The sequence below is a fragment of the Anarrhichthys ocellatus genome, unplaced genomic scaffold (genome assembly GCF_004355925.1).
Source record: "Anarrhichthys ocellatus isolate YVR2014 unplaced genomic scaffold, GSC_Weel_1.0 scaffold30, whole genome shotgun sequence".
Lineage (NCBI taxonomy): Eukaryota > Metazoa > Chordata > Actinopteri > Perciformes > Anarhichadidae > Anarrhichthys > Anarrhichthys ocellatus.
In genome coordinates, this window is record NW_022280060.1 from 2447803 (window position 1) to 2464913 (window position 17111).

The 17111-nt window shown below is 40.9% G+C and overlaps 2 protein-coding genes across 3 annotated transcripts in view; one reads left to right on the forward strand and one right to left on the reverse strand.

Annotated features, from left to right (window-relative positions):
• The window catches only part of cdkn2c (cyclin-dependent kinase inhibitor 2C (p18, inhibits CDK4)), a 7256-nt gene extending 1886 nt beyond the window's left edge, over window positions 1-5370 (reverse strand). Inside the window, exons 1-3 of the mRNA XM_031864334.1 lie at window positions 4965-5370; window positions 3438-4510; window positions 1896-2253 (exon numbers count right to left, since the gene is read on the reverse strand). Of these exons, the coding sequence (XP_031720194.1) occupies window positions 1896-2253; window positions 3438-3554 (475 nt within the window). The 5' untranslated portion in view covers window positions 3555-4510; window positions 4965-5370. The remainder of the gene's footprint in view (window positions 1-1895; window positions 2254-3437; window positions 4511-4964) is intronic.
• Window positions 5371-5653: 283 nt separating this feature from the next.
• faf1 (Fas (TNFRSF6) associated factor 1) overlaps window positions 5654-17111 on the forward strand; it is a 68613-nt gene continuing 57155 nt past the window's right edge. The window contains exons 1-7 of one of the 2 annotated variants that reach the window (XM_031863890.1): window positions 5654-5757; window positions 6595-6833; window positions 8262-8330; window positions 10920-10966; window positions 13700-13965; window positions 14093-14184; window positions 14635-14726. In XM_031863890.1, the coding sequence (XP_031719750.1) occupies window positions 6774-6833; window positions 8262-8330; window positions 10920-10966; window positions 13700-13965; window positions 14093-14184; window positions 14635-14726 (626 nt within the window). In that variant the 5' untranslated portion in view covers window positions 5654-5757; window positions 6595-6773. Of the gene's footprint in view, window positions 5758-6502; window positions 6834-8261; window positions 8331-10919; window positions 10967-13699; window positions 13966-14092; window positions 14185-14634; window positions 14727-17111 lie in introns of those variants that run through there. The other variant, XM_031863889.1, reaches the window with a different exon arrangement.

Below are 17111 nucleotides of genomic sequence, written 5' to 3' on the forward strand. Positions count from 1 at the left end.
CACACACACACACACACACACACACACACACACACACACACACACACGTTTTTTGTCACTGCAGAGACACATCGACTCACATTCATTCTCTGAGTATTTGCAATAATAACCACGCCTGAGCTCAACTTGAAGACAACTTTCACTTTCGATTCCGGTAGGCCTACTGGTTTTTGAATGGAGCTTTTGTGTGCAGCCTGCGCAGCTTCTGCTTTTCCGGCACGCCAGGCCTTGTGGCGCAGGCTGAAGCCACGTTGTCACTATGAAGTGATATTTTTCCGTATTTTGAAACTAGTGTAGTCATATCGATAACCTTTATTTTGACAAGCATCAAAACATGAAAGCATGGCCATAAGCACAATTTAAAATGTGAGGTTGCTAAATGATTCGTTGTTTTTAATGTTACCCTTTCATCATGAACATACATGGGGCTGTCAAACATAGAGTGTAATTATATATTACAGAATGCAAAGTACGAATGAAAAGGTGATGGCCAACAAGGCGTCACTTTAAAACCAAAAAACTTTATTTATCAGAATAACATTTTCAAGTTTGCTGGAGATATGACTGTAAATAATACACATGCAAGGTTTTAATACACGTTTGCACTATACCCTCATTCCACTATAAATATATTTATTTTATTTCAATGTATTTGCTTTTATTCTATTCTAATGTAAATATTTGTGTATGTGTGTGCAGCGTGAAGGGGCTACAACTTACATTGTACTGTGCAACCTTGTGTGGTAAAATGACAAATAAATGAACTTTGTAACCTTATAAACACTCGTTGTATAAAGAAATTGTGACAAAATCCGTTTTATACCATGATCTAAAATGTGCTCAGGTATTTATATTATATATTCTTTACTATTTTTTCAAACGAATTGAACTAATGGGAGTGTTGTCTCAACCAAGTGGCTGTGGGCATGGGTCAAAAAGTATTTATTTATTTATTTGTATTTATTTATTTTTCAGGGACAATGCACACTAATCAACAGTTGCACTGTAAGTGAGCCAGAGTTAGCCAGAGAGGCTAATTTCCATCTGCTGTCCCCGGCCAGATGTTTCAAGGCAGCCTAAAATAACAAAATCTCAAATTGAAACGGAATTAAAATTCATAGAGAAACAGACAGCAACGTATAGACAAAACCAACACACAGCAAAAGAAAAGTGTCCGACATTAAAGCAGAGCAGACATAAAAAGGTTTCAGCATGCGTCACGCAGAACAGACCCACCTACAGGACAAGCACATATAACAATGAAGCACATAACATACACATCAAAAAAATGGAAAATAGCAACACTGATCAAGACAAATGCACACACAGATGAAACAAGCAGGCAGGACAGACAGTACATCAATGCTTGCACACCTGATTGGCAACAAGCCATTCCTTGAAGTTATGCTTGAATGTTTGGTACGTGTTTTGTGTGCGCATGTGTGGTGGCACAGCATTCCACGAGTGAGCATCATGAAACCAACCACAAATCTCGGCCTATAGCCTAATCGTTTTTGTTTTAATCATGGTTCTATCATGGTTTATAACATCAAAATAAGTTAATACCAACATATGTTCTGTCTCTGAATCATTAAGGCATTAGGCCTAAACACTGTCCCAGTTTTCTGCATTGTTTTTGTTGAGTAACAGAAATATTCTTTATTCGAAAAAGCATACACGGCACCTCTGTACTTCCAAAACAAGTCCACAACTTTATGTTGAATAATTTGTAGCTACAGCTTACAAGCTCCCAAATTCAGCCATTGTTATAGATGCCATGCTAAATCTATACTGTGAAGCTTAAAGATTGAATAAACAATACATCTTTCAAAAGAAAGACTTGGATCTTTGGGCAGGAAGCTTTCTTGAAAAAAATTTGAATGCAGACCACTCACCTGAGCTCAAATAGTCGTCGATGTATTTGGCAGTTTTCACCCTCTTGTGAATGTGCGCGAGCTGCCCGGCGGTGTCTCCCGCGCTGTTGGGGGCGCGCGGATTTGCGGTGCGTCCGATCAGCAGCTGGGTCGCCTCCAGATTGCCCTGCATGGCGGCCAGGTGAAGCGGCAGATTACCCTTCTTGTCAACGACGTTTGTATCTGCACTGTAGTCCAGCAGCACGCGCACAGAATCGACGTATCCCGCGCGCGCGGCGTCGTGCATCACCGTGAGACTGCAGTCCGGGTCGCGTAGGTCGGGGTCTGCCCCTGCCCGGAGAAGAGCCTCGACCACGTCTGCGTTGCCCAAGTTCACGACCTGCACAAAGAAAGAACGAGGAGGAAAGCAAACAGATGAGGATCTTTTGAGTGTAACAAATATATAGATATAATAACAATGGCCTATTAACAATCAGAATCAGAACCGTTTATTGCCACGTAGCATACACATAAAAGGAATTTGACTTGGTGAATGGTGCATAACAATAAACAATGAATACAGTGCAATAATCAAGACATCATTTAAAAATAGAAAACATATTAAAAGCTACAATAGAATATGGTAGACAGAGAACAGTACTTTAAAACAATGTGGCTATAAGATTGATGCCGTTTTTTTTTCAGCATGAGCATACAAAATGTGCTTTTCAATCAGATTTAGTATTACGATGAGGAGACTGAATTACTTCACTGCTGTGATAAAGTTGAAATGAAATTATTATTCGTATTAAACTGATCACTTAGAAGTGGCAATAGTTGGCCTGCTCTAGGCCCATTAAAAAAAAATCTAGGCAAGAGATTCAAGCAGGAGCAGACATGTGTAACAGGCCCTCACTCACCATATTCATCACGACCACCATTTTGTTTCTCTTTTCTAACCCTCTATCCTCAAGTTTAGCATGCATTGCCTTTATTATCACATCACAACAACAGGCTTATTATATCTGGATCACTTTTTTGTCAAGATCAAGTGCTGGAAATATACATTAAATGGCGAAATATAGTGACTAAAGGACCTCTTATTCTTCCATTAATATAACACAGATTTACTCACATTACTCTATACATTTATGATTATCTGACATTAAACAATTCATTTAGTAACACTATGAAAACGATTCAAAACGAATTTGATAAACTTTGCAATTTACACTTGGTGTATTTAAAGTTAAATATGGCTACTAAGTCCAGACTCCTGTCTGCCATCTGTCCACACATTTCTTATTTTGAAAACAATGTATCTATTTAGATACATTGTTTTTATCTAAATACAAATATAACAGCATTATATTTCGTGTTATATATAATGCTGAACAAGGTCTACTGGATATTTGAGGATAAACTGATTAGGTCTTATATACTGCACAACAGCACAGTAAGCTAAGGAAGTCAAACAAGCTGCTTGTAACACCACAGTTTACAAAAATGACCATGAACACATTTTTGAACACATTTTCCAAGTTTAAAACGACAGAAAAATAACTGAAAGGGGTTTATACCAACCTGCAGTGCAGTCCTGTTGTATGTGTTTAAGCCATTAACATCTGCTCCATTTTCCAGCAAAAACAACACTGTGGGTAGATCTCCACTGGCAGAGGCATTGCAGATTGAGTCAGCCATTCTTGTAAAAAAGATTAATCTTATCTTTTTCTTATTTTTACTTATCTAAAGCAAGGTGTCTGATGCTGTTTGCACATGTTCTGCTATCAAGTAAGCTTGAATATATTTTATAGGCCCCTCCCTCACCCTCACCCTCACACCAAGGCGTTTAGACCAAATAGTTCTAAACCTGTACACTGTAAAAAATGTTAACCCTTAAGAACCCACGGCGAACAGTTGTCACTTTCAGAAATGTGTTCCATGTGGTCCATTTAGTCTGTTTTATACCCACTATAATTTTCCTTTAAGGAAAAATGGGTTTGGGTTCTTATGGGTTAAAATAAAGTAGCTTCTATTGAAAATAATGTTTGGGGCTCAAATAGTTCAACCCTATATATTAAACATATAATGTAGGATATGTAGCTGTTATATATATTACAATGTGTGTCAGCTTCTCTCCAATGCTACCAAGCTAAACAACGATGGTAAAGGATTATAATCCTACTTTTACCCAGCTGCCTCCAAGAATTTGCAGAAATGCATTTTACACATAACTTGTAATAATACCCTTTCCACTTTCACAGCTTATATTCGACTAATGTCATAATGGTGTTATTACTCAATCAGTATCCAGATGGGCAATATACCATCGAACGGTATTATCTGCGTTTTAACTTGCAATTCAAATTGATTAGCATCCAATTACTTTAAAATTTATAAATATAAAGTAACGTTAGTTATGCATCATGTTGGAAAATGAATTATGCCACCTCTATTGGCATGCTCAATTTTGATTCACTTTGACGCATTGTAGGTCATAATAATACGGAAACGATGTAGAAATAACAGTCGTTTTTCCACGTGCTTGTAAGAGCACCATCTACTCACAGCCCTGACGTATGCTCGGGTGTTCAGCGGGTGATATCTGGGGCAGATGCTGAATTTAATCCAATATATATCTCATCTCCCCATCCAGCCTATAAGAGACCCACAGAGACAACAAAGGGCTATTATTCTATACATAGAATATCACATATACGTGCAGCTATAATAACTTCAGTGATTTCATCGTAACTCTGTAGGATTGGTTGTTGGGGAAAGACGGTTTACTTTAAACGAGATTAAAACACAAGACATTCGTCAGTGTCGGCCACTGAAAATGCAACACAAAAATAACGAACAACAACAAAATGGTTACAAAATGGTTCCATCCTCGCATGTTAGAAAAAGATGTGATGTCATTCAAAGTCACTTCCTGCTCATTTTCCAGATGATTTTGCCAAAATGTAAAAAGTGTTTTCCTGTATTCGTCTGCTATCATGGTATAAAACCAGCATGCAAGGACTGAGAGACACAGAGAAGGACGCAAGAGCTGCCCCAAAGACCGCGAAATCACTACCAGATCCCTTTCATTTTCAACAGTAGACCCACCTCGTGATGCTCCTCCATCAACCGGCGTACCAACGATGTCCGTTTGAACGTCTGTCAAAATTCGCAGCAGACTAATGTCCGACCACAGCAAAGCTCCTAAAATATCACTGACATGGTGGTTCATTTGAAGTGCGGATCGAGCTGTGGGAGAGAGGAAGTCTGCCTTTAGATGTTGACGCTACATTTTGAATTACCCACCCAGCAAAAAAAATGATGGCGTGATTGGATAGGAGCTAAAAATGACAGGCGCGACGCTGCCTGTCTGAAAAGAGCGTAATCACGACGCTGTAACAAAGCATTGGCCAGAAAGATGCCCGCATTCACTGATGCGATACAGAGGATTTATTCCAGAGAACACAGTGGCGTTGTAGCATATCGATATAATCCGTGTCCTACTTCATCTGTACTTATACGTTCCAGTGAAAGAGCAGGAGAGGCGTCATCCTCTGTTATGGGCAACATATAGTCGGTCCCCTTTCACAATGCCGCCCTCTCGTGTCCGGTCTTGATGTTGTCTCTCTAAGCCTGGCTGACTACAGAGCTGAGGGTCAGCTGTGTTCATACCAGTGATTCACTGTGTATACTCACAAACTGAATTCATGCGCCACTTTTCAGCCAGTAGAGCGAGCATGGGGACATGCGCACTTTGACACAGTACACATACTTTTACGAACGAGATAGTGCGATATAGGTTACTGTGTAGGATTATAGCACTGCCGGGAGAAAAAGAATAATAAGGACAAATCGGGTCACATGTCGAGCGCTCTCTGGTGTAATCGGCAACAACCTGCAGGTACGCAAAATGATGCGTATTGTGGCGGTGCGCATGGACACAAATGTTGGTCTTGCGCTTTGTTTTAGATGCCAGGGATCAATCTGGGTTTAGTTCAGTCAATGGCAAACTGGCATGTGACGCCATACGCATTTATATTTGTGGAAACTGGTATTTTCTCTTGAGTATAGCCTGTCACTTCAACAACAGGCCTACTGCACCTGCCTGTTTGTTGTCTGTGCACATTTTCAATCCTCAAGTTGACTTTAATATTTGTCTGAAAATACAGAATGCTCTACGTACATACATAATGCGACTGGTTCATGGCAAATCTATAGACTAGGGTATTGTTTGTGCTGCACCTGATGGGGGCACCAGTCTTTGGATAGGCCTACACCCACCCATCATGTCCAGACTGTATACTGGCCAGCTGTGGCATTTGGTCCGTGGCTCTCAAAAGAGGGATGAGAATGACTACAGGCAAAAATGACACAAACATGGAAAACTCAGGCTTTTAGAATATTGCATATATTGTAGCCTATAGCGTTAGTCTCTGTATTTCCAGTTAGCTTTTGTAAATGATATTATTTGAATGTAACTATGGAGGCTCATTTGAATGTTTAAGTACAGAATGAAACGAGACCTCTATACATATCGATATGAGTGAAAGGAAACATGGTCTAAGGTATTTTCCGTGGCGACAGACGGTCACGTTTAAAACTTCACTTCAAGTATCGACCTCACGTCCTCGACTCGAGTTTTTACAGCAGCTGCAGCCACTTTACGTCAGCCGTAAAGCAATGGACTAGATGACAATAATGATAGGAGATAACTGAACACTGTAACGTTACTTTACAGATTCTTCTCCACCCAGAAGCGGTTGAATCCCGATCAAGTTGAATATTTCCAACTTGCCACACTGTCCCTCGTCACCCCGTCTCAGTGAAGAGCTTTATTACCACCCAGTGTCTCCTCTGTGAGGCGAGGAGAGCGACGGGAGCCAGTGGGAGAAGAATTGCTTTTAGCCAGTCATTGCCATGGCCTCCGAAAGCGGCGAGAGCAACATGGATAGAGAAATGATTCTGGCCGACTTTCAGGTGTGTCTCTTCTGTTGTGCCGTATATTATATTCGCTAGCTAGTTATGTGTGTTTTGCCGTTGTTGAATTGTCTCGCGCTATACTGTCAACAACCGTACACAACGACCTGACTGGCGTCGTAAACAGCAGACCCGAGCTGAGCCTTTGCTTTCTGTGGCTAGCTCACCGAGCTAACTCACTGACAGCTTGCTAACTGATTCTGAAGGCAATTATTTTAACCTGCGAGCTCGCTAACTAGATAGCGGTGGCCCGGATCTAAACGGTGGATATTTAGTGGGTTTTTTTATCGCTGGTTTTTAAATGTACTGGCTAAGACGAATGACGACAATCGGGGCTAGCTAAATTGATAACGGTGCTCACGTAGACTGCCAACTTGTTTACACCGAGCCAGTCGTCCTGTCAACGGTTTAAATCCTCGTCAGAGACAAGGGTGTCCCTCCAAGATGTCATGTTTTTAGCCCTATTTGCAGGTAGTGTGGTATGTTTTGATGATGAGATAATGCTTCCCCTTTCAAGTATAGCATCCTGTTGTGTTGGTTTCCATGCTTAATGACATCAATACTAAAAGGTTATATGCCCCTCTTCTAAAACACTTGGAAAATGCATCATGGGCCTTGTCTTTGGTGGTGTCCCTCTCGTGGGTTTGTTATTGTAGCCTCGTGCTTTGAATCAACAACAGTCACCATAATATCAGGTCTAACCAATGCAGGTGTCCACGTTTTCCCTGCTCTATTCAGATGAGGACAGGCCACAAAATATATGTTGTGTAGTTAGGCTATTACACAATCCAAGTCATCGTGCCCCACCGTGCTCCACTCCACTTACAACCTACAGTTATTAATAATGAGAAGAAACATGCACTACATAATAGACAGTGAATATCAAACGCACAACATAAATGCCAGCTGACACCAAAAACTAGATAGCCAGAGACATAAATTCACAATCTACAATTTTAACACTTAGCCATTGCATGAATCAAAGTCTGTGTTGTCCACTTTTACATATTTACTCTGTGTTGGCATTCAAATTCTCAGTTTGTTGTCATCAATTGTGCATAAGTACTTGTCAGCTTTGTCTTTCTTTTGATCTTTTCACTGTGGATGGCAGAGGCATGCTACCTTAATGAAATGATCAAAAGATAATTCTGCCTTTGTTACGCATCAGGAAGAATACAAACAGATAAATCTAAGATATCATGAAAGCTATAATTTAAATTTGTGCCTCCTGATCAATATTGCAGTATTATAATAACTGAGGCTGTTGTTCCTGTTACAGGTGGTACCATAGTAGGTCACATTCATTCTGTCTCGTCTGTTTTATTGTGAATGTTTTTTTTTATGTACTTCATAAGACAAACTGCTGCAGAATCTTGTACAATGCTTTTCTCTCATGTAATTCCTCTTCTTTTTCTTTTCTTCTCACAGGCTTGCACTGGAATTGACAACATTGCAGAGGCGATCACTCTGTTAGAGCTTAATAACTGGGATTTAGTGGTAAGTTCATTATCTGCAGGCTTTGCCAGACAGACTTCGACTTCATCTAGAGTACAAGTTCAAGAGGGCAGTTAACATCCAGTAAACACACATTCTGTGCAATTAGTACATGGCCAAATTTTTTCTTCATTTTTCGCGAGCATGTTTTGTGAAGCAGGCAGCATCTTGGCCACCCATAATGTGGTGACTGTGGGAGTGAATGTTGAGTTGAGAGACACCCTCTGTGAGAGAGAATGTGTTCTGCCAAGTTTGTATTAACTCATGATGAGTCTGAGTAACGGAGCCCTTTATTGCTGACCAGTTCATATTGAAGGGGTCAGGCTATATTTAGACCTGGGCTGGCAGGAGTTCAAAGCAGGCAGTAGCAGCAGTGGTAGGACAGACAGTGGGGCCTGGACTCACTGCCCCTGTGTACATCTGATGACTTGCAATGTCACTGCAGTAGCTGGTAGTTTTTGTAAACGGTGACAAAACTGTGCTTGTGCATGCAGGGGTTGTGGGTAGTTAAATAAACATTAAAGGGATGCTCATGAGCATTGTTTCCCCCCAGGAGCAGGGAGTTTTTGTCTTGTGATCAATATGATTAGTAAATAACAGTCTAAACAGTATGAGATGTACTGCCATTGCTCTTTTACCCTGAATGCTAATGTTTTATCTCATAAAACTGGAGGAGTTTTTTTTATTTCAGGGGAGATAACCAGAGGTAAAAAAATATGCAATATAAAAGTAACTCAATCACTCAATCCATTCCTCTGCTGCCTGTCTGCCTGGTCACTATGCTACAAAACAGTCACATTACTGCCACAATATGGCTAAATACATTCTATCCTTCTCAATCCGTATACACAGGGCACATTAGAGTATAGAGTATAACTCTATCCTAGAGTTAGCTATCTCAACCAACCCACGTCAGTCGTCTTCTTTGGTCTGAATTCTCATTGTAGTTCACTGATGAACTCCTGGCACGACACTCTAACAGGGAATAACATCTGATTGCATTTGTGTTTACTTCAATTTATATCTTCATATGGTACCATGAACTTCTATTTTTTTTGATTAATGGATTATGAAGGACTACACACTCTTTTTTTCTGTAAATAAGCAAACTATAGCCTTCTTACAGGCACTTTTCAAATCTCCAGTGCATGCTTTGATACCCAAAAGATTAAAAAAGAGATCCGACATCTGATCCACAGTGTATTGAAACTTAAAACAAATGCCGTCGTCGTCAATAACAGAAAATAAAGAAACAAAGGACTAATGTCAAAGGGTTGAGAAACTCGAGGATATTCTTTCCTCAAAACAAAGAAAAAGCTGACTGTGATTGAGTGTCTGCACCATTCATTTAATAAAAGCTTCGAGGTGCCCTGAAGAGTTTTTGACCTCAATTAGCACCATGGAGTTGTTTTTCTGAGCGTCTCCCGGCTTTGTTTATCTCACCGTGGCAGTAATGCGCCAAGATATGCAGCAGTGCGCCGAACAAAGATAGGGAAGAAGAAGACTGCTTGCAAGTAAACGTGGATGTAAACAAGCCAAATGTTTTATGAGGAAGGAACTGCTTTCCCCATATCTCTTACATAATTCAAGTATCAAGAAGGCATAAAATATGATTTACGGAGAAACACTGAACAGACTCATAACTTAAGTTTGTTTACAAGAAGTCTCCACCGGCCACCTTTTGGGTTTCTTCAACCTTCCCTGAACAATTCTTGCAGCAGGACTGGTAGCATTATCTCTTTGAAGATCCAGTGATACATCCACCAATACTTTATTAGTTTGTTTTGCAGTGTTAGTGTTAAGAACTTTTTGCCGTTCCATATTTCCTTCGTTCAATAGGGGGATGTGATTATGCCAGCACGTAACAACTCACTTCATTTAGCTTGTTTTTGCAGTGAAGAACAGTGAGTGTTCGAGAGAAATCCAATCAATTGTCCATTCAAACAAAGGCCCAATGCAAAGCGCTTATTGTCGTGTTTGTCCTTTGAGCTCTCTTTGTTCTGACCAGACACCCTGTTTGAATATCCCGTCGTTCTCGGTCACATTTTGTTCGGTTTTGTCTGAAACTTCTGCGGACAGCAAATCTAACAAACATGTTAGAGTGTCAACCAAAATATAGAACATTTTGCCTGGTTACATGGTCTGGCTAGCTGTTCAAATCAGTCACCTTTGCAGGCAATCTGTCAACTTTTGTCATTCTCTTTGACAAAGTGTGTTGCAAAGGTAGAACATAAAGTAGTCCTGGTCTTGTTCATACGGTGTTCTGAATGACATGAAGCACCCCCCCCCCCTCTAAAGAAACACATGTACATTTTTATCCTACAATTTACAGAGTTGTGTCTTGGCATACACATACAAATACCAAATGTATTTACTTACTCATTGTTAAGTTTGGAAATGGAGTGCAGTTCTCTTAGCTACTGTCAAGATACCTGCATAGAAACATATGCTCTTTGAAACATCTTTGAAACATGCTCCTTGTGTATTAGCTGTTATTCCATGTTTGTCATCCTGCACTTTACTAATTTAAAGATGGAACGGGTTGAAAATGGCATTATAATGTTGTTTAATTTACCTCCATTTTCATTACAGGCAGCCATCAATGGAGTGATACCACAGGAGAATGGGATTTTACAAAGGTAATAATAACCATGATGCCACACATTTATTCTAAATCAGAGGAAGTGTATTACTTCACCGTACAACACTGAACACAGGCTACCTGATCATGCATATCATTGCACATCATGCACTGTGGTTCCTTCTGTTGTCTCACCAGAATGATTGATGATCATGACAATGCCACGGAAATATGAATGGTACGCGTCACTGAGGAATATGCGCCTATGGCACTTGGCGTGCATCTACGATGTAGATTAGCATGCAACAACTTTCAAACAATGCAGGAAATGTGAAACCAAAGCCTAAATGCATTAGCAGGAAATGTAATTCCATGTTTCCCTGAGCTTGGGTTCAGCCATGATTACAGTGGGTATAGTTTGTACACCACTGATGAGAATACATTTACTCCATCACCACTTCCATGATCAAAACACATCATTCATATCCAGCAAATTACACCAACTTAGATGCTACTGAGTTTGGGCAGAGGAATAATATAAAAGGCTGAAACTGAGAGGAAAGTTCCTGCCAGAGTGTAGTTGCACACAGTTACTAATATAAAAGATTTCTTTCATTTTCCCTCAGCGGTTAGTTTACACTCTTGAATGCACTGGGCTGATCTGAACCCTCTCAGACTGGAGATGTTCGGTTAAACCGCTTCATTTTGTGTACACAATTGTGTGCGCATGCATGCATGCATGCATATAGTCCGGTGTGGTTCAGGCCCTTGGGCCATGAGAATATTGCCAGTCCTTCTCAAGGGCACACACATTGCTGTGAATGGAGGCTGGCTGGCAGTGCAACCAGCAGCCAGCACATTTACTAAGTGGCTGGCACTGGTTTCCGTAGGCTGGCGTTGCCCAGTAAACAGACTCTGATGACGTGACCTGAGCTGGAGCCAGTTGGAGGCTACGCCAACGCTCCCATCTAAAATGCATTTCCTTCCTCCCTTGTGTCCTCTTTCGTAAGCAGGTTGGGAATTATCAGAAGCTTTGCTTTGTTAATCAGCATCCAAAATTCCTCAGGCCACCAAAAGTGATTTCCTGGTAGGACTTGATAAAAACCTTAATTCCTCTGTTAAAATGCTTCACTGGTTCACAGTCTGTCCACGGGTGCAGGGCTCACCAGGTCTGTCTGCTTTGGGACACCTGCTGGACTACACAGGAGAACAGCGCCATCTCCATCTTCCCCCAAACGACAACAATGGACAATTTACCGGCCTTCAGTGTTACTGTGCCAAGTTTAGGTTTTACTTTTCTTTTCTTCTTCTTTTTTCTCAGATGCTTTCAAGAAGTGTAAGAATCCTCTTGGCAGGATCTCTCTTGTTTTTCTTTTTGTTTCATGGAGTAAAATATCAGTCTCACTCGTGTATCATCTGTATCTATTTCCCCACAATACATATTAGATTCTAGATATGAGATGGTAGTTGTGCAAATACTGCCATATCCATACATATTCCACGTGTTTACATGTTCTCGTAGTATGATTTCCCTGGTGTATTTTTACAGCCAGTTTCCAGCATTTAGGTGGTTTAACATGCTCTCATGTCACAAAGTGGGATGAACTTGTCTTTTCACATCCATTAACTCGTACGCAGGGTTTACATCAGACGAATCCATCCACACTTGAAAAAGTAAAACATCTGAAATCTCAGAACAGACCAATATTTCAGGATACAATTAGTAAATACCCGCTTACTTTCTTTTAGAAGCTATTCTACTTGTCCAATTATAAGTTGAGAAAAGATTTGGATCTTCATATAATTGCTTTGTTTGTTACTGAGGTGGCTTGTGGAGGAGCCCGTTATAATGTGCTAACATCTGGCCGGGTTCATTTCTCTATTCTGTACATGGATGTTTTGTGGCCGTTGACAGTCGACCTACGCCTCAGGACAGCGAATGTGGTTGGCCAGATAAAATGCAGCCTTTGTTAGAAAGCCCGAGTCTGGCACTCTGTTCTTGGGACACAGTTGCTGCTTACACGGAACAAAGGGCACAAGTTGTTCATGGACAGGACACAAAAAGACATTATTTACTGTGTTGGTGTGAAACATGGGTCATACACTGAGCAAGCAACAAAGAGAAAAGCATTAAAGAGAGTAAGCAGATATTGTAAGGGAGGATGGGTGGGAAAGCCGTTTTCTGAAAGTCTGATTGTATATAAGTCTATTAGAAAATGATGCTACTTCTGATTTGATTTATTACTCGGTAAACATTTTAAAGATGAGTTTATGGTCTGAATCGCTCATTTCAAGTCTTCTTCAATAGAACACGATATTTATTTCGCACATTATGGTCTTATTTAGAGTAAAATAAACGATAAAGCAGGGTATGCTTTAGAGCAAGGCTAGCTTATGATTGACAGGTCGCTACCACAACGTTGTCCGGTCTGGGAGTTGTCTGTGTTTTCGTCTTAGGTTGAGCTAAAAAATGTGTTTTTCAGCGTCTGGTTGTATTACGGCCTAAAACCAAGATGGCACCAGCCCAAAATCCAAACTCAAGGCTATAAAACGTCCGTCCACAAACCAATGTGTGACGTCCACTTCTTTTCTACAGTCCATGGTATAAACAAGGACAAAGATACGTTTGGGGCTGCCACAGATGGAGATATTTATGTCTGATAGCTTCTGGTATGTTTTGATGGTTTCTTTCGTCCACTGTTTTCCGTCCTGATCTTGCATGAAAGACCATCGGATATGAACTTAGCGGTCAGTCTTCGACACCATTACTAACCTTGTCACCTCTGTGCAGTAACTTTTCCAGTGAGGCGAGCCAGTCCACCATGTTCGGACCTCCTAACCAATCAGAAGCAGCTGACGCGGCAGCAGGAGGTGCAGTTCCTCCCCCCTCCTCTTCGTCTTCATCCTCCTCTCCTGCATCGTCCTCGACTTCAGCTTTTTGCCCCGTCAACCCCGCCTCCCGACACATCGTAGAGCACCAGCCCCGGATGCTCAACTTCAGGGTGGAGTACCGGCAGCGCACTATAGAGCTGGTACTGGAGGAAGGCAGCACAGTCGGTGAGCACCACACACACACACACACACACACACACACCGATATAAGTATTGTGTACAATCCTCAACATATCAAACTGCCTCTTTGCGCATTAATATACATTTTCCGCGGCATACATCTAATTTACAGGAGAAATCAAAAAAATCCTCGAGGCAGATCTTGGGATTCCAGTGTCCAAAATGCAGCTGAAGGGATGGAAGAGTGGAGATGTATCCGATAGTGTGAGTTAACAGACCCTATACATGTTGGTCACAAACCGGCAAGTGAAGAAAACACAATGAAAAGGGGGAAAAAAGCACTGGTGATATGAGCTTATCTTTTCTTACTTTTGTTTTAGCAGTTTTACTTTGTGTTCTGTGTCTTGATCTCAACAATTTCATTTCAAGTTGTAGTCGCAAGGATTAGAACATAGCATACATGACATTGTTTTAATGCTGTTATCCAAAACATCCGATAAGAGCATGTTCACATGAAGCCTCTGTGGTCGTCACGGCCAGCGTGCCAACATTAGTCTTGCAAACAGATATAATCATCAGGAGATGAATGAAGTGTACATTCTGATGAAGTGAGCACAAGTATATTTCCTTAAGAAATCATTATCTCCACAGCTATAAGTACTTCCTTGTGAATGGAACTATTTTGAAGTTGTATCTCTGTGCGTGTGTAATCAGACGGTGATGAGAAGTTTACACCTGCCCAAGAACAACAGCCTGTATGTCCTGACTCCAGACATCGCCCCGACTGCCAGCACCAGCAAAAACAGGTATGAAGCTCAGCATCCAGCACTCTCTCACTCTTCCTATTATTTGTAATTTCACAAAAAACCTCCTCCTCTTTCCATCCTGGTACACTTGTACTAGTAACTATGAAATACTCCTGGTGGTGGTATGAGCGTAGTACCTAGTAGTGAACACGAGGTGGCGGTCTTTTTCCAGTTATGAAGAAGATGCGTCCAGAATCCAGCAAGCAAACACCATTTTCATTGGTATATTAAGAGACATTTGACCTGCTGGTGCACATTCATTTTCTCCCGTCCATTGTGACATTTTGAGAGGGACATCTACCGCCGCAATCTCTGTTGTGTAAATAACAATTTTCCCTCCCGTCTTTGTTTCTTTCAGCCTGAAATTGTTGCTTGGTTAAGGTTGTTTCCCATCGTACTCTTCATGGACTGTGTTTATGATCAAAGCGGTAATACAATCACAGGTGGCAGCCGAACATGTGATTGTCCTTTCATCAGCTTAAGCTTAACATCGTCCAAAGAGGTCATATCTCTCCCTTCATTTCACCTGCGTATTATAGGGAGTCCAAGAACTTCTTGTTTTTAATTTGAGAATAAGAGCGTTGGATTGTTGAAAATAGATATGTGTGAGGGGACATACAAACAAGAACTTTGGAATGATAAAAGAAGAATTGGGCAAAAATACAGGCAAACTATAAGAGTATATACGGTTCCATAAGAGACGGTTCAGAAGAGCAACCACCCCCAACAGTTCTGGACATAAATAACGGTCAAACGGTGAAAACAAAAAATAGCTAGTGCTTGAAAAATTGAAGACAGACTTTGCAGATTTAATTTAAGAAAAACATACTTCACCTGACTTTGATGATGTTTTTATTTGACGTTGGAGGTGGTCATGGGCCCAGATACATTTCTTAATTGAAATGGTACTAAAGAAGAATTTATAAGCTCTGTAGTCGAAGCAAAACTGAAGACGGCATCCAAAATAAAAGGTATTACATATGAACCTTTCAAATCTCATCATCTTTTAGATCCTCTTGTATCTTTCCAAGACATGATTTGAAGATGGTCAAATTTTGTCAGCATGGCCCATTAATAACAAATAAAAGAAACGAGCCTGCATCGATCGTGCCTATTCAACACCAACTATTATTAGAGCGAGAAATTCAAATCCACTTTCTCATGTTTTGTTGACTTTCAAAAGACTTTTGACTGGATTTAAAGAGATTTGCTCGCCTTTAAATTCATGGAAGCGGGGGTGAATGGTAGATTTTCTAAAGCAATCCAGCCCTTGTATAGTCGCCCGGTTGCTTGTGTTGAGATCAATGATATGATTACTGACTGGTTCAATATATCTTTTGGAGAAAAACAAGGTCATCTCCTCTCCTCTCCAACTCTTTTTCTCGTCTGTGAATGATTTATCTCTACACATTACGGACGCCAATAGGCATTAAATAGGGTATTTTATATACACGGATGGTATCAGTTAACTGGCTGAGTCTGACCTACACAAAAATAACAGTTTTGTCTCGGTCCCTTTAGAATATGTTGCATATAAGTACTCAATTTCTCTTGATGGATGGATGACGTATGAGGTTGGAAAAAGGTCCTTTCTTGACTCTGCATGGAGGGCTCTAGGAGCTTTAGTTGCACAGTTTAGAGCTGGTACTTTATTCCTGGCCATTGATTACATTTTGATAAAACATTTAAGGACACCTTTTGATGTGATTGCCAGGTTTACTGTATCTCTTGGAATTAAGGAAACGGCACATTATCAAAATGTATAATCAGATAGGCTCATAATAAGGAATGCTTCAAAGGAACATTTATTTCTATTAGAGTTGTTTATGATCTCACTTACGATGGCCCTTGTTTGTTTGTTGACGGTGGATTCTAAAATTGAAATTGTACTGTAACGCTCCCCACATTTCTTCGCGTTAGCAGCCAAACAAGCATCCACATGTCACCAGAACACTTGTAAAAGAAGTCATTTGGCAGTTTGCCGCATTGCCTGCTAGTTAGGCTAAGTGGTAGTTATATTGTGTTGGCAGCTAATGGCCCTCATCTCCCCAGTCTTCCCTCCCTCTCCTCGTCTTCTCACTCCCCCCACTTACTGCTGTGTCTTTTTAGCAGCGCCGTTGCCATTTTTCCAAGTGTTATCGATATCATTTTGGGTGTCAGGAGCTCATTATTCTGTGTCAGCTATTTTGGTGGAGGACAGTTGGGGCTGAATGGTGTGTGTGTGTGTGTGTGTGTGTGTGTGTGTGTGTGTGTGTGTGTGTGTGTGTGTGTGTGTGTGTGTGTGCGCGCACATATGCATTTGTGTATGAATGTGTATGGTGACCATGCTGTCATACTGGGAGAGGATAGGTGACAGATCACAGAGTAGGGGGGGGGGGGGGGGGG